General features: G+C 42.5%; 1 protein-coding gene across 4 annotated transcripts in view; it reads right to left on the bottom strand.

Annotated features, from left to right (window-relative positions):
- PPP1R13B (protein phosphatase 1 regulatory subunit 13B) overlaps window positions 1–15,125 on the bottom strand; it is a 64,837-nt gene extending 49,712 nt beyond the window's left edge. For all 4 annotated transcript variants that reach the window (XM_015417818.1, XM_015417820.1, XM_015417821.1 and 1 more), the window contains exons 1-3: window positions 14,978–15,125; window positions 12,280–12,399; window positions 6,199–6,263 (exon numbers count right to left, since the gene is read on the bottom strand). In XM_015417818.1, coding sequence (XP_015273304.1) covers window positions 6,199–6,263; window positions 12,280–12,399; window positions 14,978–15,125 — 333 coding nt within the window. The remainder of the gene's footprint in view (window positions 1–6,198; window positions 6,264–12,279; window positions 12,400–14,977) is intronic.
- Window positions 15,126–24,384: the final 9,259 nt, after the last annotated feature.

Genomic DNA, 24,384 nt, shown 5'->3' with positions numbered 1-24,384 from the left:
GTCAGTTACAAGTTCTTTCAGAGCTATTCTCTCATGATCAGTTCTCAAAGGAGCTCTCTCAGCCCCACCTACCTCACACCGTGTCCGTTGTGGGGAGACGAAGGGAAGGGAAAGGAAAGGAAATTGTAAGCTGCTCTGAGACTCCTTTGGGTAGTGAAGGGTGGGGTATAAATCCAATCTCTTCTCTTCTCTCTATAGTGCTACAGGCTGCACTGCAGGCAAAGGGAATGGTTTGCATTTTTAAGACTTCCTCCATGGGGGAGGGGGAACTCTAGTTCTGCCCAAATAAAATCCATATGTTTAGGAAAACAAATTTAGCCCATCAGCTCCTCGATACGCTTATTTTTCTGATGTGTAGGTGGTTTGTAGGGGTTTTGCTTTGTCTTTTGTGGGGGAGCATATGTGCAACCTTCCCCAGTCATACACACCTACAATGAGAAGTGGTAACCATTCAAGGAAAACTTTATTGCTCAGTTCTGTTGATGGCAGTAACTGGCCCCACAAAGATGGGGCCTGAATAAATGTAGTTTGAGTTCTCTCCCTCCTGGGCATTTCATGTGTCACTCAGAGGCTGCTGTTTCCCCCCCCACTAGAGCCATGTTTTACCATTCCAATACCTTTACAGTGGCATGGATAACTGGGAGGTGAAGCAACTGCAGGAGGACTATGTACCAGAGAGCAAACTGCATTCGCTCAGCCCCCTCTGTGGCTGCTTAAAGAATTATGTGGATGGGGCCCTAGTGTGTAGCAATAATTTAACATTTCTAATATTTTTAATTGCATTGTTAATGTTGCAGAGACAATTCTACCCTTGGCTGAACACATTTTCTGTTTCAGCAGCTCTCACTGTAGATATGATACGCAATGTAACAGTGCCTGTTTGTTCTAATGGCAAAATGACCCACGTTTCGCTGCCATGCTAAATGCCTCAAGCACTGTGGAAGGAAGGTTCAGTAAAAAATGGAACAAAATTGTGATCGGCATGTACTGCAGTAATCAAAGCCAACACCAGGGCAGTCATCCAGTTCTCTTAATGTTTTTAAAAGAAAGCTGGTAAATAAATCCTTTCCAAGTGTGCAGGCGGCATGATTTATTAGCCCACCCTTAGATTTCAACAGAGGAGATCTGTATTGTCATCACCGTTACCAAAAACTAGCAGCTATTCCCTCCTACCGAAAGGCGACAAGATTAAGAAGACACGCAAATGCTAAACAAATATGGGAATCCTTCCTATGATGTTTTCCAGGTGTTTAAGCAGTCTTTAAAACACCTCTCCCCACTCTCACCCCTTCAGTTCCTTCATCTGCCATTATACCTACCAATTTCAGTCCCTTCTACAACTGCTGACTGACTGAGATAGTGGTGTTGAGATGAAGGGGGGGGGATTTGCTTATATTTGTAATGTGTCTTTGAAATTTGTAGCGACTGCCAGTGCTGTGTAAAAAGAACGAATATCACATTAGGGCTGGGGAGATTGAGGTTCAAACCCTCATACAGACATGAAACTCATGGAGTGTCATACGCCCCAGCAAACATCTCATAGCCTCACCCATCTCCCAGGGCTGCTCCTAAGGTAAAAATGTGGGAGGGAATCCATGCACATGCCCTCAGCTCCTTCGAGGAAGGGCGGGATAAAATTAAAATATGTTTAATATTAACACCACCACGTGCAAAATTAGCATTCGTGGGGGCAATATTTGCGTTCTGTTGCCTTGTTAATTACCAAAAAAACACTTCAAGAGCAATAGAAACTATTATCTGCTACTTCCTTATAACTGTTATCATATTTTTATCCTACTCTTTCCTGCAAAGATCACAGGGTGACATACATGATTACTGCCACCGATCCATTTGATCCCTGTGAGGTATGTTTGGCTGAGAGAGAACAAGACACCTAAGGTCACCCAGTGAGATTCACTGCCACAAAGGGATCTGAACTTGGGTCTCACTACTACATACTGGTGGCCCTCACCCTCCATCCATTACTTAGAGATGATTTACTGGGGCTACTAGAGACACAGTGTACCTACAGTCACACGGAATGGCCCAACATATGCCAGACCACTGTCCTCATAAGAACATAAGAGAAGCCAATGTTGCATCAGGCCAAAGGCCCATCCAGTCCAACAGTCTTGTCACACAGTGGCCAAAAATATCAGGTGCCATCAGGAGGTCCAGCAGTGGGGCCAGGACACTAGAAGCCATCCCACTGTTGCCCCCCCCCCCCAAGCACCAAGAATACAGTGCATCACTTGCCCCAGCCTGAGAGTTCCTATCTATACCTAGTGGCTAATAGCCACTGATGGACCTCTGCTCCATATGCTTATCGAATTCCCTCTTGAAGCTGTCCATGCGTGTAGCCGCCACCACCTCATTCACTCAGTCCCCCAAAGGAGCACTGATCAACAGAACTAGATGTTAACACAGGTGCAATAACTCCTTCCAATTTGTTGGGAATTTCCACCCATTTCCAAGGATTGGTGTCTACATTTAAGACCTTCCCAGGCCACTTTTCCAAAGCACTCAAGGTAGCTTACATAGAAGAAAAACAAAAACAAAAGAACATTCAAAAAATAAAATCACAAAGAAAGCCACCTCATCTTGACAAACCTGGCACCAAATGGCATTTCAAAACATTCTGTGAGTACCTTGTTCTACTGTGCGGTCAGGATCTTGCAGCAGTTCAGAGTTCCTTGCCCACTCTTCAACATAAGAACACCAGGGAATCTTTAGTTAACCACTAGCTCCTGTCCTTGCAAGTGTCACCTGATAGGCACTCCCTGGAGATCACTCATTACACAGCACTGTACATCCGTTTCAAAGACATATGATATTATTGTACCTTGCGATGTAACATGTGAACAAGTCTAGTATGCCGAGATACGGTATTACATCTTTTGTCAAGCATTTCCATGTTTTAGGACACAGAGCCTTGAATTCCACCTAAAACTTTCATGCACAGATTACTGACCATGGAAGTATGAATTCCACATATTCCTCTTCCAGCTGTAGCACAAAATGCGGCTCCTGGGGCACTGGAGACCCCCCCCCAAAGGAATAACTGGACAAGTCAAATCAGCAAAAATCACCCCCAGCTGAGTATACAGACATTTTAAACAGGATCCAACCCACAGCAGTAGCATATTTTCTCCTGAATGCAATCTGATGTTACAAACCACACACCCATCATTTAAGGCAGCTACAAATGATAGCCACGAAGAAACAAATACATTTCATACAACAAAACTGACCCTGCAGATTTTTAAAAAAATCCTTACTCAGTTTCCATGCAGAGCAGTCTTCAATTTGCTTTAAAGTCTCAAAAGACAAACTCAGCCTCTGCAATCTATCATCGACTAATTGTTGCCAAGAACTCCAAAAACCATCATTGACAAGTAAATGTAAATAACACTCCTCTGAAGAACGAAAAATGTTTAATCTAAAAATAAATATTGCAATCCAGGCTTTGGCTTCCAATTTTGCTGTGGTAACATTTTTATCAACGGTTTTTAATGACTTTTATCCATAATGGTATATTTTACTCCTTGTACTTTGCATTTCTGATTCCTTGGTTATCTTCTGTATATTTGGATTGTATTATTCTGTACCATATGAACTATCAAACTTGTCTGCTTATGACCCCTTGGTCTCTGAGCATGAAGTATAGAACAAAGGAAATAAAGGAATATAAAATCACACATGCACAGGGGTTGCAGGGAGCAGTTAAAGTTTAAGGACAATTTTAAAAACAAACAAATTTTCAGTTGTTCTTTTGTTTGTCGGAGAACTAGAAAATACTCCACACTCAACCAACAAATAAGGCCTAACAAATTACATGAACACCTGAAGCTGCCTTATATTGGATCAGCAGAAACAAAAAGGGGAAAAAAACTGAACCTTACAAGAAACTCCAGAACCAAACAAAGGTTAGTGAAAAGGAGGGCCAATATTAAAACCTTTTCATAAAAAATAAAAAGAGGTACATGTATTTATTAATTATCACACATTTTAAAACATATATAGAGGCCCATTTACAACCTATATAAAATATACAAAATATACAAATATCAAGGGCTGACAAAGTTGACCTTACGCGTTTCGGCCAAATAGGCCTTCCTCAGAGGTCATACATATGTGGCAAGATGGTTAATAATTATATTCACATAAATACAATCAGACATATATACAAAGTATAGATTCAATCAGGACCATTAAATAAATTGTTCAAAAGTAAAATCGCCAGGCACAGGGTAAATATGCACATAAGACCTTTAAAGTGCAATCACTAGCCCAGTGATTATAAAATAAACTTGTGGTCCAAAAATTTCCTTCTTTGATTGTGTTGCCACAGTATTCACAAGTAAAAAGCATGGGTCCATCGAAGTCAGTATTGTCTGCTCAGATGGGCAGAGGCTCTCCAGGGTCTCAGGCAGAGGTCTTTCACACCTCCTCCTGCCAGATCTTTTAACTGGAGATACTGAGGATTGAACCTGGAACCTTATATTATTTATTATTTTGACTTTTATCCCGCCCTCCCTGCCCAAGCAGGCTCAAGCAGATGCTCTTCCGCTGAGCCACAGCCCCTCCTATTATGTAACAGTAAGTGGATTACTTGAGTTCATAAATCCACCCTTTTGTGCCCCTGCCAAAAAATGAGCATGGACCTATTAGACTGGCATTGTTTAGATAATAAGCATGTGTTTGCCTGCTTTTTGGTGCACCAGAACAAGTTACCTACAGCACAACTGAAGGCTTCCTGATTCAAGAAGGCCTGAATCAAGCTCCAATTTGCAATGATATCTGATCGCAGCATCTATGCAAGCTGAAATTTCTTTCCTCCCCACAAACCAGAGTTCAATCTCAGTTTGTTCCATCTCACCACCGCCACCCAGAGGGATTCTAAAGCGGGGTTAAACTGAAGTTCGGAATCACAGTTCATGAAGAGAAACCCGAGTCCAGTTTGTGCATGCATCGGCATGGAGACGTGGCAGGGCAAACTGGAGCTTGATTCAGGGATTCCTAAACCAGGAAACCTGAAATTGTGCCCCACGCAAATTGCCGAAGGTTCAGGCAAGTCTTTTTTCCCAAAGTGTTAAAAATATTTATGTTGAAAACAGATTCCAGCTATTAGAAGTGCTATGAAAACCAATTAAGAAGGCTTGCTCAGCAGAGAACAACCCACCCGTGAGTCTCCACCTACCAAAAAAACCCGAAACACTTTAATCTCTCAAAAACAGAAGACATAACAAATTACAGTTATTGCTAGCTTAAAGGTATGAAAGCAATAACAAACATCCACACAGCCCCTTTAGTTTAAGGATATTTAAGCAGGATTGCTAGGTAGCACTTACTGCACTTTTTAAAAAATAAAACAAAAAGGTTTCATGTCCAGAGTTGGGGGGACGTCTTTACCCTAAGTGTGTATTTAGTAGTTAAACTGGCATAATATACTCTTGATGAGTTTCTGAGCTAAGCCAGCATTCTATAACTCAGGGCTCGACAAATCCCAGGTGCCAGGACACCAAGAAATTTCACTGTAGCCCTTAGTATTTTCAGTAGTCATTTACTGTAAGCGCCTCTTGGTGATTTCTCAGTAGAAGTACAAAGAACATTTAGGGGAGGAACAGAGATTATGATGACCATCAGTTACCTCATATTTATTTATATGCTGCAATACTTTTCTATGGCAAAATGTGCAGTATATTTATATACCCTACCCCCCCCCCAACACTCAGGACCCACAGGCTTAATGATACATACAGTACAAAAAAATAATCATCAATTTAAACCATTGGAACACATCATTAATGCAGATAATTAAAACGGATAAGCCAGTGCCCAAGTCTATAGTCTTCAAAGTACCCCATAAACTGTTTTCCAGTAAAAAAAATCAGGTACTTTAACAGCAGGAGCAGGTTGCAGCTATATTTTTTTAATCTGTTGAGCTCTTTATATTATATTTCTCCTCTTATGCTGTTATCTGCGCTAAGCCCTTGGGAAAGGTCAACACAGAAATCAAAATAAATTAAGTTTAAGCTGGAAATTAGTGAAAAGGAGACAGCAAATCAATGTGCAGTCAGCCATCAGCAGTGCTACAAAGAAATTTCAGTTTATATATTTCTAAGTATGTATTTAGATACACAAACTAAATTAATGCAACATGTCACGTTGTGTAATGTATTAGTTATTTCAACATACCCCATTTTCAGTACGTTTCTCGACAGGTATATTAACTCCATTCCTCTGATTTTGAGTCAGGCGGCCTAGGAACAACACAGTTATCAAATTTACACTTAAAGGGTTATTAGACAACTTTTAAAAAATTCAAAACAGGATCATATTGAGCCACAGTTTATTGTGCTGAACGAGTGAGTGTCTTTCGTCTTTGTGGTGGGACTGGAATTTGTTTTTTCTAAATCTATCGGAAATTCATTTAACAGTGACACAATGACCACTGCAATAGACATTACCACAGGAGCAGTACTACTGTGGTGTAAATATCTAGTCTCACTACCCTCTGGTCCTGCATGTGTTTGTAGAAAAGAAAGAATGCTAATGCTGGGAAGACTTTGCTCACCTGTCCCTTCTTAACTAAAGTATCTAATGGCACAGCTCATATTGTAGGAATTCTGGTCAGACAATGTTTCCTAATAAAGGGCCTCCATTACCATCACGGCTGCTGCTGCTTCTTTAGGAGAAGGTGGGGGAAATGCCATTCAATTCCCTTCCCTGCAAGGAGACAGGGTTAGCTGGTGAGTTTTGCCCTTGGCTGTTGCAGCCGCTTATCGTGCTGAATCAAATAAAGTTGGCCCTTGATTATCCCTCCTAACAGTGTTGGCTCCTCTGTTCTGTGTTTTGTCTGCAAATCACTCCTTAACTAAGGCTTCCCTCCAGGCCTGAAGAGCCTCTCTATTGTTGTAAGGGCTCCCTGGAGGAAGAAGGCAAATGAGTTGAAATTGAAAAGAGATTTGTTAATTTCACTTCATCTTCACCTTAATACCATAGCAGACCTAACCCTGCAGTGGGGAGGAAAGCCTTATCAATTCCTCACCCCCATAAAAAAAAGCCGGAGCGAATGATCCAGTTTAAGTTAAGAACTATTCAGTCTCATTGATTTCAATTAGGGGATGTAAATACATGCTTAAATTGCAGCCATCGTAATCAGCAGGATTTAAATAGTGCAAGTCTGCCGAAGATTTGCTTCTGGATTCACAACTTCCCCATGTCAAAGTTTATCTTTTTTTTACAGCAAATGGATTTCACTACCACAGAACCAGGAAACACAGTATCGTTATGCAAACTAATGAACTGAACATCATGTTTTCACAGTTGGACTGATACATTTTCATTTCTGTGCCTTGAAAGAAACAGCAGTTCCAGCTGAGCACTAGGTAAAAAAGTATACGAGAGGCCAATTTCACAGGTGCCTCATAAAACTCCCCAATACAGCCATGATTCATTTTCTTCCCAGGTTTTATTTTAAAGACTTAACTCTGCTTAGTTTAGAGGGAAACCGGTTGTTTTCCCACAAACCCGAAGCCTGGCTATGTTTAAAACATTTCTGGTATGCAAGGTTTATTTTTACTTTTCAAAACTGCATCTTTATCTCAAAAGGACAAGCAATAAAGCATCAAGACAAATACATGAGGAATCACCGGTTACCAAACCTCACCTACTTTTGTTGTGATGAACTAAGGGGACATTTGTTTGATGTGTTCCGAGTCTTGCATTTTCCCAAACTGATATAGCAGCACCAAGCCATTATATATTTTCCACAGAAAAACCACTGCTAAACTGCTTTCCTTTGCCTGCTAGAAAGAGCCTGGTCTGGCTCAAGCTCTTATTGAAAGGGACACTTCCCAACTTTCATGTTTAGATGTGCGTGTGTGTGTGTGTGTGTGTGTTAAGTGCTGTCAAGTCACTCCCAACTTATGGCCACCCTATGAACCAGCGACCTCCACAATAGGGCCGTGGCTTCCTTAACTGAGTCAATCCATCTCTTGTTGGTCCTTCCTTTTTTCCTGCTGCCTTCAATGTTTCCTAGCATGATTGTCTTTTCCAGCGACTCCAGCGACATAACGTGGTCAAACTACAATAGCCTCAATTTCAGCTTCTGGGGAGAGTTCAGACTTGACCTGATATTTTAAAATGTATGCCTACGGGTATGAAGTGTGAATGTGACAAAGAGACGTTTGCATTTGTCCACCACAAAATTACACAATCACAAACCAGATATGGTTATTCAGTGCATATCCTCGCTGAGTATGTATTCTGTGGCAAACTTGGATTTACCTTTCTTTTCTTTTTTTGTCCCCCTGAGGGGATTTTTTATGGCATTTTATCAATACTACAAACTACAACAGAAAAAGGAAAGGGGACTATATTTAAAGGATAAAGAAAATATACCCACTACTATCTAAAAACCCAAGAGGGGAGATCATCAAAATAGCTTAATTAAACATCATCTCTTAATCCCGCTAGTCCCATTATGAACTGAGTCAAATATAGTATCTTTTTCCAAGTCTTAAGTTTAACTGTTAACAAGAGACCCCCTAAGCATCTAGTTTCAATACTTTCAAAGGCACAATTCAGAGTCCTTCAGCCTTCATTTCCCCTTGCCCAATCTCTTCCGCAATTTATAAGGACTTTTGGGGGTTGCCCCTTTCTCTGACGGAGAGTCCTCTCCGGAGGATCCCAAGTCCAGCTCGCCACTGGACTTACTGTCCATCCCTTCTTTTTCTTCCTCCTCTGGCTCCCCTCATTGGACTCTTAAAAATTCCCGTGCTTTCTGGACAGAGTCAATCGTTTCCTTTTTATCCTTGATTATGAAGGTGACGCCTTCTGGAGTTATCCAGTTGCATTTGTCTGGAGAAAAAGAGTCAAATCTTTGTATTTCTTTCTCCTTTGTCTTATTTCAAATGGAATGTCTTTTAAAATTCTGATAGTATTAACTCCAACAATCAAGGGTGCTCCAGATGCCGCTTTCAGGATTGCATCCCTCACACACCTCTTTGAGAATCTTACCACTATTTCCCCAGGCAGATTATTTTTCTTTATATATCCAGAATATGACCGATAGGCCACATCCATGTCGCTCATCAAAGCTTCTGCCTTCATATCTTTCACTGGGGCCAATATTTCTGTCATCACTTCCTTCAGATTCTCACCCTTAGTCTCTGGAATTCCCTGGGAGCGGAGAATCAAATTAGCCTTTTCCATTTTTAATTGTAGCAGCTGATCTTCTGTGGAGATTTGCTTCTTTTCTAGTTTTTGCACTTTCTTCTTCACCCTTTGGGCAGTGGCGTCCACTTCTTTCACCTTCTCAGCTGTTTGGCTCATCATTTTGAGTGTCTCGTTCAACTGCGTTTGCTGAGTGGTGATACATTGATTCATTGTTGACAGCTGCTCCTTGAGGTTATTCATCTGGTCCAGCAGGGGGCGAACGGATTCTGCCAAAGTCTTTGCCAGCTCGTTGGTTCCTTCCGGTCTTGGGCTCTCTATTCCTTTCGCTTTCAAAAGTTTTTCTTTATCCGTCCTCTTCCCCGCCATCTTTATAGATTGTTTACTTTCGCCAATATTTTAAAAGTCTCTGAATATGCACTTAAACGCCCAAACTCATCTTGGTAAGTCTCTCTCAACAGTTTTATCCACTTTCTCTTCCGCTCCCCCCCTCCAATTCGCTTAAAAGTTAATGCACATGGGAGGCGTCCCTCCCCCGCTCGCCTTACTTTCTGTTCCGTAGGGTGGGGAGCTTCATTTTAACCGGTACGCTTTAGTTGAACTCACGTTCATAATTGGTCCTCAGACCTCGTTTAAGCTCCGTTTCTGCCGCCCGATCTCCCATGCTTGACCCGGTCGGCATCACTTAGTTCCATTCGGCCTCATAGCACGAAGAACCGTCGAGACGGAGAAGCGCCTCAATTCGCGCCGGCGAAGAGGCGACTTCTCAAGAGTCCCATGGCCAGGGCCCCTTCACCCAGGTCCCTGGGGGGGGGTAACGATCCTGCGAACCCCCTCCTTCTGCTGGAGCGCAGCTTCACCCCCAGGAAGTCCGGGAGGTGAGTCTGCTAGCGCGCCGCCATCAACCGGAAGTCCGGGTTTACCTTTCATTTTGAGAGAATTTATTTTCATGAAAAACTGAGGGTCATCACTGTCAGTTAGCATCTGTCACTTAAGAACTGGTTTTATACATTTTATATTTAACTTTATTTATACCATGCCTTTTTCCCCAATGGGAACTCACAGTGCCTTGCATCACTCTCGTCTCCCCCATTTTACCCACACAACAGCCCTGTGAGGTAGGTTACGCTAAGAGTGTGTAACTGGCCCAAGGTCACCCAACCATATGTTACATATAAGTTGAGGATTTAATGATTAGGCAGATGGTTACTAAGCAATAGAGCTTATATGTTTTACAAACTTTCTACCTATCAAATGTGTGACCACTATTACTTGGCAGAAGTTATTTTTACCATCACCATGACTGTGAAAGGACCTTCACTTGGTTTACTGCAGTCACAACACCCAGGCTGCCAAGCTGCTTGTGATGCAGCCTCTTACTCTACAATAATGCTAGGACTGATTGACACAGTAATGACATTCAAAGGCAGAGGCTGGGTGGGAAGAAGGAAAGCACAATTTGGAAACAGGTGTGTCATAAGTAGCTTGAGAGCTGAACAACACGAGCTTACAAGCTTCTGCAGAAGAGTCTGAACACGGCAGGCTTGAAAAGGCAACACAAACATATAAACACATGGAAGAGGAAGAATGAGATGAACTATTTGCCTCAGAGCAAAGTCCAAGGGTGACTCTGGACTCTGTCTTCGGCCTATAAAAGCCACTCATGGGGCCTGGCTCTATCACACCAGCAAGGCTATCACCTGAGACAGTACAGGAAGAAGAGCACATGCAGTCCTGTACCTGAAGCATCAAATGAAACTGTCCATCAACTGTTTCAGTGCTTACACAGAGAGAGAGGGGGGGAGGGAGAGAACGAGGGAGAGAACGAGGGAGAGAACGAAGGAGAGAGAACACACAGTACACTTTCAATAAACTTTGCAATTGTATTTTACTGTAAAAAACAGCAAAACTTGCAAACGATCACTTAAATGCAGTGGAAGTAGGCTGAAAGTGCATTATTCATTGCGTGTGAAGGCACTCATTTCATTTTGCACAGTAACCGTCCATCTAGGCCTAGACAGCTAAAGATCATGAGCTGGCCTTGCCTTGAAGTTGGCTAGTTAGAATAGGGCAGACTGCTTGCGAGACTGAAAAAGACCATGATATAACAAGAGTCCTTTAAAAAGGTACTGTTCTTAAATGAGATTACGATCTATTTCCTAAAGATTGTGTAAAAATGAGTGTCTGAGACCCCAACTGGCATGAGAAAAATGACAAATCAACAATTTTCCCAAGTGTGTATGCTGACATTGCAGGCTAGGTAAATTTAAGATTTTTTGAAGTGTTTGTGAATGATCTATAATTAGATTGTGGGCAAAAGGCATCAGGTAGCAAAAAGGACTCCAAGCAGGAGAAGCATGTGTTTAAATCCTTTTTCCCCCCTGCATGTGGAATGGCAGTGCCAACTAGATCATAGCTCAGGGGAAAAAAACTGTGGATTTTGCTTGGAAGGCAGACAACACTCAGCTATAAGTTTCAGGGCATATTTTTGCACCGCCCCTCTGCCAACTCAAATAATCAAGACCCACTAAAACTGACATGGTTTTAAAACTGCTAATATAGGATGCAGGACTGTTTGCTTTTAAGATATCTGCTATAATTATTTTTAAAATTTACTATGTAACCGTAACTGATGGCTTACTTGCAATCCACTGAGATCACCATTTGGGGAAGGAGCTTTAGAAGAGAAGAAGGAGATGGCAAAAGTTATCAAGATGGCAAAAGTTACCTAAGAAAGTGGCTGAAAGGAAGGCGGGAAATAAAGACGTATCCTAATGAATAGGTGATAACGAAGGTAAAAGAAGAAACGATAACACCATTGTGTGGGCCGGAAACAGCAAGCAGGGAGAGGAAATGGCAATGATAAAAGTGAGAAAGGAACATGGTGGGTGGACAGTGGTGAAACAAAAGGGGTTTCTTTGGGGATGAGGACGTGAAGTGTATCATTAAGAGAGAAGTGTCTGTACGTGGCTATGATTCTACCAATTCTGTCGAGTCAATAATGCAATAATACTTGCTTTATATTTTAGGTGAATTTTAAGAATTGTTGGAGAGGATTAACTCCTGGTATAGCAACAAGCTTCAGAGAAATATACATACCCTGATCGCTGCTTTCTGTTGGCGATTCTTCATGTCGGAGAAAAAATTTCACCTCCTCCCTGCGAGGTCCCCACTTTTGTAGATGGTCATACATCATGTGATCAAAGGGAATGGGCCGTTCTGAATGTAGAAAGATCACATATTTCTTATCTGAGCGACTTGTTTGACATATGGTTTGCATGAGTAGGCAAAGTGAATAAAACGAAGCGTAACAGCTTATTTTATTGTTTAGTCATTTTGTAATTTTTTGGAAAAAACTGCAAAGTTATTGTGCTCAAATGGACAATCTAATCCCCCTCTTTAAAAACAGAAAACAAAAGACAAAACACAGAACATATTCTTAATAGCTCCCCCCAATATATGTTTTTTTAAACAAACATAAAGGACAAGTTTCCACAATTTTCGGAATCAGTAACTCAAAACAAGATCTTAGTGCTACGTAGGTCCATAACTTGACAGAGTCTTTCTTCCCACTGAGCCATCTGCCTATCACCATGTTTGCCTCTCATTTTCATTCTGCGGTCTTACGGAGCAAAAATATGACTTTTACTATCATCGTTCTCACCCAGGCCTGCACCTAGTTGTAGGCAGCCGCTCCAGGAGTTCACTAAGCCGCCTATTTTTGCTGCCTGCTGAGGACTACAAAAAACACAGGGCTTGTCAGACATCCTGACAGACTGTTAATCCATGGCTGGTGAACTGCATTTGTCATTGTGGGTCACACGTTATGCAGGCACATTTCATCCAAGTCACTGGTGAAGATACTAAACGATGTCACATTAAACAGCCTTTGTAGAAAGTCATTATAATACGCTACCAGATCACTGCACAGGTCACATCACACTACCGTCACAGTATCTGAACTGGTTTCGATTTGGTTTCTGAGCCCAAATACAAAGTGCTGGTTTCGGCCTATGCCCAAAACAGTCTGGGTCCAGGACACATCAAGGATTGCATTCTCACACCGTAGCTCCCCAAGTGTTTACGATCTTCCTCAGTGCTCTGTTGCAACTGCCTCTACCATCTTAGTGATTCTAGAAAGCCTATTCAGCTGCGGCAGTGAAATTATGGAACTCCCTCTGCAGAGAAATCTTGTCTGGCCCCTTTCTGTGATGACCTTCAGATGACAACTGAAGACAGCAGCATTTCAGAGAGCTTCCTCAGATTAATTCCTCCTTCCTACCAGAACACAGCTACAGCATAGGGCAGGATGGGGGTTAAGGCTAAGCAGGTTCCCCACTTAACTAAGATTTTTAACAAGGGGTTGATGCTGAGCTTTAGCCAGAAACCTCATTAAGTGCAGTGGGACTAGTCAGCCTTCATCATGGTGCCAGCTAACCTATTGCTCAATTCCAATTAGAGGGAGAAAGTGTAAGATTCTACAGTTCTAACCTCTTAGTCTCTCTTGGTTACAGCTGCTCTCTGACTGATTTTCTGTTCTAGCATGAATCGATAAGAAGCCAGCTCTCCTCACATGAACCTACACACACTCACATGAACCTACACTTTACTCTCCATGCCATCGCATCAATGGTCCTCAGCCAGATTGCAGACCTTTTCTGTCATGCCAGCGATCCTTCCGAATGGCTTGCTGGAGGAGGTGAGAAGAGCACCTGCTCTACTGACTGGCAGGAAGTGCTGCCAAACTTTTCTTTCAAAAGGCTCTCTGCTGAAGTGGGTACTGAACTGTCCATTCTTTAGTGAACTGCTAATAGGGCGCCTGAAGTTTTTGCTTATCTTTGTTGCTTGGCAAGTAGTTCTGGATGACGCCACTGTTTTTATGACGTTCTTGTTTTTAGATAGATGTCTTTATACAGTGCCTGTTTTTGGCAGGAGGTAGGTGGGGTTATCTTTTAAACATATATTTGGGCCCCATTTTAGAGGCAGTGTATTGCTTTGGGCCCCATTTTAGAAGGAAAGGCAGTGTATAATTATTTTTAATAAGTAATATTATTTTCCTAGTTATGCTGATCCTGAATTCCCTGGGCCCATCTTTTTTTTATGACAAACACTATATTTCTTTCTTCACCAGTTCTCTGACACCATGCCAATCTACCACATATTCCCTTAGTAAGCACTAATTTATTGTAATTAAGGAAATCATGTGACAGCTTTATATTGTGCAAAAAATAGGTTCAGTTCAGTTCAGTTCTGAGAACCTCATCCCAACTATACAACAAGCAATCAGTTCAGGGCTAATGAGCATATTTTTGTGCAAATACCATGAACTTGCCTGTAGCTATGTTCACAATCCATGCCATTAGGCTGGCTTTAAACAAAATGCCTCTTCCACACTGATGACTGCACATACACACACACACACACACACACACACACACAAAGCCTGCTGGATCAGACCAGCAGTCCATCTAGTACTGTTTGACACAGTGGCCAACCAGTTGTCCTGGAGCGCCAAACAAACTAGGCACAGAGACCAAGGCCCTCCTCCTGACACTGTCTCCTAAAGACTGGTATTCAAAGGTTTGCTATCTCCCTATATGGAAGCTCCCTTCAGCCACCATGGTGAGCAGCGACCAAGGGCTTAGCGGCCATTTTAATCCCACAAGAGATATGAAAGTGAGAAAGTACTATGAATGTTCACTAAGCTTGAGGGTATTGAGCTGGTGAAAGCCAAGGCAGGACTGTAGTGACTTTTCCTGAGAAGAAAAGTATTTCAGAATACCAAGGGACCGCTTACCATTTCCACGCCACACTTCAGAAAGATGGCAACTGCCTTCACCAGGTTCTTTGCAGAATTCTACTACATCTCGACATGTTGTTTCAGGTGTAATTGGCACTTCAGTCAAAATCTGTTCATTGTTGCTCAGGAACACAGTTAATATCATCTGAAAAAACAACATAAAAACCAGCTTTTTAAAAATGGCAGAGATTTTTGGCTGGGAAACCATTAACCAGCTTTTTAAAAATGGCAGAGATTTTTGGCTGGCAGAAGTGGTTCAAATATAGTTTGATACTTTGTCTTTACATAATTGTTTTTAATTCAAAGGACATTAAGAAGTGTACAATTTTTTTTAAAAAATCCCTTAGAAATACAAAACTAGAATGACTGCCTTTTAAATTCCTCCCAGATATCAATCAAAGAAAACATGTTTTGCGTGAATGTTCGTGGTCTGGCAACATTCCATAACTATAAAAACACCAGGCCTTAGTAAAAATGAAGTCAGAAATGATATCCAAAATATTGCTCCTGCCTCATGAACTGCAGACAACATTCTGGAAGGGGAAAGCATCCTAATACCTTGTCAAAAAGAGCTCGGGAGAGTGAAGAGGTTCTATGGTCTTCACAAGACAGTGACTAATATGAATTGGATACTACTTTTCAATGTGTAATGTTTTCTGTTAATTTTTTATGATTCTTCAGCACACACTAATAAGTGTGTAGTCTCTCAAAAGTATAGGGGCATTCGAAGAAGCACATTCTTGCACATCTTGTATTCCGATGTCAACGCAGTTAAAAGGGCTTGTGCAGACCCATATCACCTGTTACTCACCAAGCCACATGTAACCTACCAGCCATGTATTCTGGACTGCCAGGTCCCTAACAGCGCCCTGTTTGTCCATTCACAAACAGCAAAAGAGAGAGAGAGAGAAAGCTTTATCAAGCCATATGTAGATAGTCTGTATTAGGTTAGGCGGATCATAACTTGTGCAGGCCTGAGTTAGTGCAATAATATCCAAGAGCTACTTTTTGTCTGTAATACATGAAGCTGAATGAGTCCTCTACCAGTGTTTAAATATTGCAGACGCTACTTCAGTATTAAAATGTGAAGCAAACATGATTATACGCAGATGACTCAGTGGGAAAAAAGCCCTATGCCCTGTCAAAGCTACTGTTTCCACAGCGGAGAGCTACGTATTTGTTGTTGAACTTAGCATAGTCCAGGCACACAGCTAATTTTGTACCTTATTGTAACATCTGCCTAGCAAAGATGTTATATATGGAAGCATTATTAATTCTGGTACTGAAACCAAATTCCTATATTCTCACAATGGCAAAACTGGGGTAGGGGGATGACTGCTTCTTGCTGAAGGCTATAGGAATTACCAATAATGAACTCTTTGGGAATAAAGTTGCTTCTAATATCAAGAAAAGCACATTGAGTATATTGCCTCAATGCCAATGTTCCACTTTCATTCATAGGCTGGACCAAGACCCCAAGAGATGCTGCTTTAACTGTCATGATAAGAGCTTCTTTTTGCTCTGCTGAAGCAGCAGCATGGGGTTGAACTACCCATATCCTTCAGGTCACACTAGAACTTTAAGCAAACATTGGTGTGGCAGCCCCCATTGGCAGTGGCTTCTACAGGAGCAAAGAAGACAACTTCTCTTATGCCAAAACCTATGTTGGGTTTCTACTGGATTCTGCTGTTCTCGGTTTTTCTGCAACAAAACTTTGCCATCTTGAGTAGCACAACATATTAGAGAACAAAACATGTTGCATCATGTACATTTGGTTTTGCTCTCAACAGGAACGCTGTTACCTTCCCACCAAAGTGGTACCTATTTATCTACTTGCAATTTCTTGCTTCCGAACTGCTAGGTTGGCAGGAGCTGGAACTAGAGACGGGAGCTCACTCTGTCATGCGGCAACTCGGGTCTCGAACTGCTGAACTACCGACCTTCCACAGCCTGCAGTTCAGTGTCTTAACCACTTGAGCCACCGCAGCTGGACAGTAGCACCCATCATATTAGAGACTGAGTTGAGCGGGGCAGTCAAATTATTAAAAAGAACATGCCGTCGAGTCACAACGGACTCCTGGCCACCTCATCCATATGACATTCCAAGGAAGAGACGAGTAGAGGTGGTTAGCTATTGCCTTCCACGGTGCAGCAGCCCCAATCTTCCTCAGTGATCTCCATCCAGGTACCAACTGTGGACGATCCCTGCTTACTTCCGATGAGCTCTGGCTAAGCTAGGCTATTCCAGCTGCTCAATTACCTGTGCTGAGGCTTGAACAAGGGGGCTTCCAGCCCATTGTTCATGCTCATAATCATCACACCATATGACAGTTAACCTCAATTAATTAACACAATGAAACATGTCAACCTGCACACACCTAGTGTAAAAGTTACATCTGCTGATATATCTGCTAATGCAGTTCAGTGGAACTGTTTACTGGGACATCTCAGGGAGGCAGGAAACAAAATATTGTCGATGGGTGGCATATTTTCCTAAAACAGAACAGGAACGTGCACAAACATGAAATCTCACAGTGGTAATGAAATAATAGCCACCTTTATTGCTACTAATTAGGATAAAGATTGGCTAGGATCCAAAGAACTGCTCAACTTGTTCTTTATACCCTAAGGGGAGGTTGGTCGTGTACCTCAAGTGACAGCATCAACCACCACATAGCAAAAATTTCTTTTGAAACTTGAGGAGCTTTAAAATACTGTCTGTGATGTAGTTTGAAGCTCAAAGGAAAAAATTCAACACCCCCCCCCCCCCGGCCACTTACATGCCCTTGGGCATATTTGAAATCACATTTTTGGATCCCTGTCAATATGACTGAACTGCTTGCTAAATCTTGTTTTCCAGTAGCACTTCAATGCAGGCCAAAACAACCATTAATACCCCGACACAGAGAATCATGCCTTATCTATGACACCATCCTCTCTTTCCTTAATTCGCCCTCCTGCCCCTATATATAATTAGTATAAATATTCTGAGCAAAATTATTTCTTTCCATCCGCTCCATCTGAAGAAGTATACTCTGCCTCAAGAAAGCTCATGCTGGAATAAAAGTAATTAAGGCAGCACTGGATTTCTGTTTTGTTGTACTTCAATAGTCTAACACAGCTACCTCTCCAAAATAACATTGCATTTCCCCAATACCAGGGTAAAAACTTGGTCTTATCTTCTAGTTCTGCAATAATTCTCTCTCCTGCCTTTCATTCCAACCACCTCCTTTAAAATGTCGTACCATCAGAAAAATGGATTCTCTACAAACAAGCTGTCAAAATGCAGATACAGATTTTGAAATATAACTGTTTTAAACAGGGCTAGAAGAAAATCAGCTTGGCTTGGTTAAATGTAACAGATTTCCTTCCCTATTAAGATACATTTTATAAGGCATTATGTTTTCAGGCAACTCTAGTTGAAAAACCTAGGACCCTCATAAGAAGGGGTCCTCTATCCAACCACAGTTAAGTACTCTTAAGTACCCTTAAACTTTTGTAAGAAGGAATGGTGATTTCCACTAACTCCCCCTCCCACTGCAATCCACTGAGCCATTCTGTTCCTGGAGGGAGTCAACAGATTGTAAAACATTTTAATGGGAGTTTGTAAGTGGAAGGGCAGAGTTGCTGAAAGCTGCCACCCCTCTAAAGACAATTTAAGGGCACTTAAGACTTCAGAAAGTGGATGCATATAGGACCATAAAGGTAGTTACCTCACAGATATTTCTGAGCACATAAAGCCATACCTGATAAATTAAGTTGGCTACTTGGATAAGCAAGGCACATTCCAATTTTCATTGATAATGCACACTTCATCCAGTCTCTCTCCTCCCCGCACCAGATGGTGGGGTAGAAGGGGGAGCCAAGGCTCCTCTTGCTCCACCTGCACTCGGACATCATGACAAAAGGATGTCTTTAAACCGCAAGTAGTTATAAGATCTGAATGCAGAGAGTTCAAAAACCGGGATTTGTTGGTTGGCACCCAACCAGGATTTTAAGATAAGTTTTATAAACCAAAGTATGTACCTGCAGTAATTGATTGCCAGTTTGCTCAGACTTGACTGTGCAACTGAACAACAACAACAAGAACATAAGAACATAAGAGATGCCAATGTTGGATCAGGCCAAAGGCCCATCCAGTCCAACACTCTGTATCACACAGTGGCCAGAAATACCAGTGCCATCAGGTGGTCCACCAGTGGGGCCAGGACATTAGAAGCCATCCCACTGTTGACCCCCCCAAGCACCAAGATGACAGAGCATCACTTGCCCCAGAGTCCCTATCTATACCTTGTGGCTAATAGCCACTGATGGACCTCTGCTCCATATGCTTATTTAATTCCCTTTTGAAGCCGTCCATGCTTGTAGCCACCACCACTTCCTGTGGCAGTGAATTCCAAGTGTTAATCAGTGCTCAGTGGCACAGTGGAACAGTGGCACAGTGGAACAGTGGCACAGTGGAACAACAACTGCTCAGTGGCACAGTGGCCCCTGCAGTGGCCCCTGCAACTGTCTGGCCATAGAAATGGTAGTATAGAGAGGACATCATCTCTAGCAGGAGCAGGCAAACTAGGCTTTGCACCTAAGCAACATTTATTAACTAGGGCCCCGGTCACACAGAGGATTTGCTGCGCTAAAGGAACTAATGTCAGGCAGATTTTCGGGGCGCGATCACTGGGAAGCGTAGTGCACCCGTGGCCAACCTGTGGCGTCCCACTGAAAATGCGCAGTAAAAAAGTACCACGGAAAGTGTACTAGTATCCGGAAAACGCGGGGCATATCCCGTGGCATCTGGTGCCCATCCAGATCCTGTCACAAACCGGATGTTTTTCATAAGTGCATGCACACAAACATGTAACTGAAAGCAGTGCTGCTCCGCGGAACTGTACATGCGCACAAACACGAAATGCTTGCCACGCCGCTTTTTTGCCATGCTCCTGCATCGCCATGTGATCGCCACCTAACAGCCTAAGTGCGGAGACTTGGGGGACCGTGTGATCGGGCTACTGCGCTTTATTTTGCTCCGGGCCTAACACCCACGCCTCCCCTCCCCGCATTACCTGGCCCGTATATAGACTGAACAGAGTTAGTTTTGAAAAACACATTTTATCATAACTTCTGTGTGAGGCTTGTTCCTGCTCCCTTTGCTTCCGGCTCCTTTCAACAGATAATCAACAGGGCTCCAACACCATGTTTGGACTCCAAATATCGAGGTGCTCTTTTCCCCTCGCTCCTTAAATGGAAAAGGAAGAAATACTTCTGATGTCTAAAGGGATACTGTAGTTTGCTCTTGGGGAAGACTGATGACGGATTCCTAACTGTAAAAAACCCCACAACCCTAGAGCAGGAGTCCCCCACCATGCATTTGCAGGAAGTGGGCAGGTCTGGGTAAGGCTTGCTCTGACGGGGGGGGGGGAATTGCTGCAGCAGCAGTAGGGCAGCCACAGTGCAAAAATAATCTTTGTAGAAGGTAAACTGCCCGGCTGTTATGCAAGGAGGGAGGTGGTTAGGAGATTAAATCCTTTCTTCCTTTTTTTTTTTGTTTCAACTTTTTATTGAGATTTTAATAAGAATAAAAATTCAGAAAACTGTTACAGAAAAGAAGAAAAAGACGAAGGAAAAAAAAAAAACAACCAAAAAGAAAAAGAGTCAGAGGCACATACCCTCAAGGAACTTACAAAATTTTCTCCAGGACAAAGCCGAATACAATCACTTATTGCTAAATCTGAAATTTACACACATCTATATACTCTAGTATCATGACCAATACACCAGCCAAATCATATATTCTTCTCTGTTTCCAAACTTCTCCTACCTTGTCAGATTAAATCCTTTTTTTCCCATTCCCAAGCCTGCTGCCTCCACTAGCTGCTGCAGGCGAGAATAAAAACAAAATGGCAAGCACCTGCGAGAACAGGTTTGTTGTTGTTCATTCACACAGTCGAGTCCGACTCTTCGCGACCCCATGGACCAGATCTCGCCAGGCCTTCCTGTCTTCCGCCGTCCTCTGAAGTTGGCTCAATTTCATGTTCGTTGCATCTATGACAGTGTCTAACCATCTCATCCTTTGCTGTCCCTGTCTTCTTCGACCTTCAATCTTTCTCAGCATCAGGGTCTTCTCCAGTGAGTGCTCCCTTCTCATTTGGTGGCCAAAGTCTTTGAGCTTCAGTTTCATTATCTGGCCTTCCAGGGAACAGTCAGGGTTGATTTCTTTTAGGATTGACTGATTTGATCTTCTTGCAGTCCAAGGGACTCTCAAGAGTCTTCTCCAGCACCATAGTTCAAAAGAATCTATTCTTCGGCGCTCGGCCTTCCTTATAGTCCAACTCTCGCAGCCATACATGACTACTGAAAGACTATTGAAAGAGGTAGTCAATCTTTAAAGGTACAATTGTGGTCTTAGGGTACTGTCTCAGTGATGATCTGGTTCTTATAGATCCACATGGGTCAATGCAGGGGTAATTCATGAGGACAACCAGATGGATTTCACCTAGAGAACTGGTGTTGAGTAGTGATGGGCATGAACTGGGAAAATGTGGTATGGTTCATGGTATGCCAGCTTCATGAACCATGAAACATCACAAATAAACCAGTTTCATTTGTGAGGTTTGTGACATGGTAGAACACCCCTCAGCATGATAGAGACACCAAACTCACAAGGGATATCCGGCTAACCCAAATTCTGGCTTGTGATTCATCCAGGCCAGCATTTCGCATGATGTACTCTGCATATATATTAAATAAGCAAGGTGACAGTATACATCCTTGTCGTACTCCTTTTCCTATGCTGAACCAATCAGTTGTTCCATATCCGGTTCTAACTGTTGCTTCTTGGCCCTTATACAGGTTTCTCAAGAGACATGTGAGGTGGTCTGGTACTCCCATCTCTTTAAGGACCTGCCATAGTTTGTTGTGATCCACACAGTCAAAGGCTTTAGCATAGTCAATGAAGCAGAAGTAGATGTTTTTCTGGTACTCTCTTGCTTTCTCCATAATCCAGCGAATGTTGGCAATTTGATCTCTAGTTCCTCTACCTCTTCGAAACCCAGCTTGTACTTCTGGCAGTTCTCTATCCACGTACTGTTGGATACGAGAACAGTATTCCTGCTCAAATGTACTGAAGCTCTCTTGTCCCTGCACTGATGCAGCTAGCTGGAGATAAAAGGAGCCTGGCTGGCTTGGAGGGGGGGCAGTAAACCCGTTCTCCCCACCACCACCAATTGCCTTTTTTTTTCCTTCCGAGCAGTAATGCCCAGGAGGAAAAGAGACTCACTGGCTTGATGGGAGGGGGGAGGAAAGCCCTCCTCCCTCCAAGCCAGTTACCTGTAAAAGTAAGCTTGTAGTTTTGTGGTTGGCTCCACCTCTTCTGGCAGTCATTTTACGGTTGGCCCCATCTCTTCCAGCAGCCTTTTTGTTCTTGCGCCCACCACTCCGTCAAAAACCCAAAGATGCCCACAGGCTCAAAAAGGTTGGGGACCCCTGCTCTAGAGTTATCTCAGCTCTAAATGGGCCACTTGCATGGTATTTTAAGGCTACACAGCTCACCCACTCATCTTCACACACAATATTTTTGTGCAAACTTACATTCAGATTTAACCTAAAAGAAATAACAAATATTCTCACAAAAGGTTATTTTACACAAGTTTTACCCATATCTATTTTTTTGTGTGCGTAATCAGCAGTTGGTGGCTCAAAATGCGCATTGTTGCCAATCTTTTATCTCCAAGGACAGCGAAGAACTCCTCAGCAGAAAGGATACAGCCTCTGATCATAGACTTCTATCAGTTAATGCCAGAAACAGCCAATGCTAGCACAGAAAGGCTATGGACAACGTAAGCAGAGAAATTCAGTACTTTCACAAGAATGTAGTCCCCCCCAAAAAAGCTTGGTTATGAAGCCTAAATGTATGTTACCAGAGTTCTACCTCTTCCTTATATTTTGTTCGTCTTGTACTTTAAATGCTCAATGGATTGAAAAACATACATCAGTGTACATGTAATTTGTGGTTTTTCAGTTAAATGTTTTTTCCAGTTAAATTCAAACATATATTGCTATGGCACATTAAGATTCTACGGAAGTCAATGCAGCACTTCAAAAATAAAAGATGTTTATATGGTCTATTATATGGTTCCATGCCTCTGCAGGTCTGTCTGCCTTCTCCACCTGACCTAATCTGCTAGCATGAGGAGCAATATCACCACAGAAAAGCTGAGAAGGAAGAAAACACAGAGATTACATTTCAGAAACCAAAAAGGTTTTACTTGGGAAACAATTTAAATGTTCCTTTCCCTTAGAATTCTAAGGGGAAATTAAACCGTCTTCCCCTGCTTCAGGGGGACATCAATATTCTTGTGCCACCAGACGGCATTATTCCAAACCCCACCCTTGCCACAAACTTGTTCGCTAAACATGCAAATAACACATCTTTCAGCTTAAGAAAGGGTTAAAGATAGCTGAGCTTAATATGGCCACAGGGATGGGCTACAAGTAAATAAAATGGAAGGGAAGAGGATAATGAGGAAGCAGTCAAAGAAAAAGGAAAGATTGTTTTTTGCCCTGTGTAGGAAGGGAAGTTGAGGCTGTCACTTGCTGGGCTGTCAGATGCACTCTCTCTCTCTCTGGCCATATAGCTGCACAAGTTTGGAATTGTGGGCTTCAAAAATAACTTCCACAATTCAGAGACATCTGAGTTCATTACAAGCCAAGCTCAAACTACCTAGGATGCCTGGGTCTAGCTCATAAAGGTTTGTACTGGCCTACACCCTACCAGGTGCCCACAGCAAGAAAACGTCTTCAGCATTGTCACGGCAGTAATGCAAGCACGAGAGCCCATGGGGGATGAAGTTCCCATGAATATGGTGACCTAACTAAGATGTTAGGATCCAAATTTCCAGAGATCCTTATCCCAGGGGGGAGGGGGAGCGACGACAACACTGCTATATAAGCTCATGACAGCTCCCAGCATCCACAGGAGATCTACTTCACATCAATTCAGACAACCTTACCTAGGAAACCACATCTACTACCAGTTCTTTAATCTGGGAAGATACCATGGCAATGAAGGCCTAGTAGAGGTCCACCATCAGGTAGGTTTTGGGAAAGGAAAGGTGTCTTGTGAGGAGCTATAGATTTAAGGTCCTTAAAAGGGCCTTAAATTTGGGTAAGCATCAGATTAAGCCCTGATTACATCTGAAATGTATATATTCCAAATCAAACCCAAGGAAGCACACCCACACATTTCGTTTTTCACCTTTTTGCTAGCTGAAGGATAGAGGTTCAAGGTTACAGCTGTTTCCACCTGTACAAAGGACAGCATTCACACCCAACAGATAAGTGAAAACTGTTCAAAACAACCAGCATTTAAATTATCAGGAGCAAGGGTGGTGTAGTGCTCAGACTGTAGT

This window comes from Gekko japonicus, unplaced genomic scaffold (assembly GCF_001447785.1).
Source record: "Gekko japonicus isolate JY-2015 unplaced genomic scaffold, Gekko_japonicus_V1.1 scaffold270, whole genome shotgun sequence".
Lineage (NCBI taxonomy): Eukaryota > Metazoa > Chordata > Lepidosauria > Squamata > Gekkonidae > Gekko > Gekko japonicus.
This window is presented reverse-complemented; position numbering and strand designations above follow the sequence as displayed.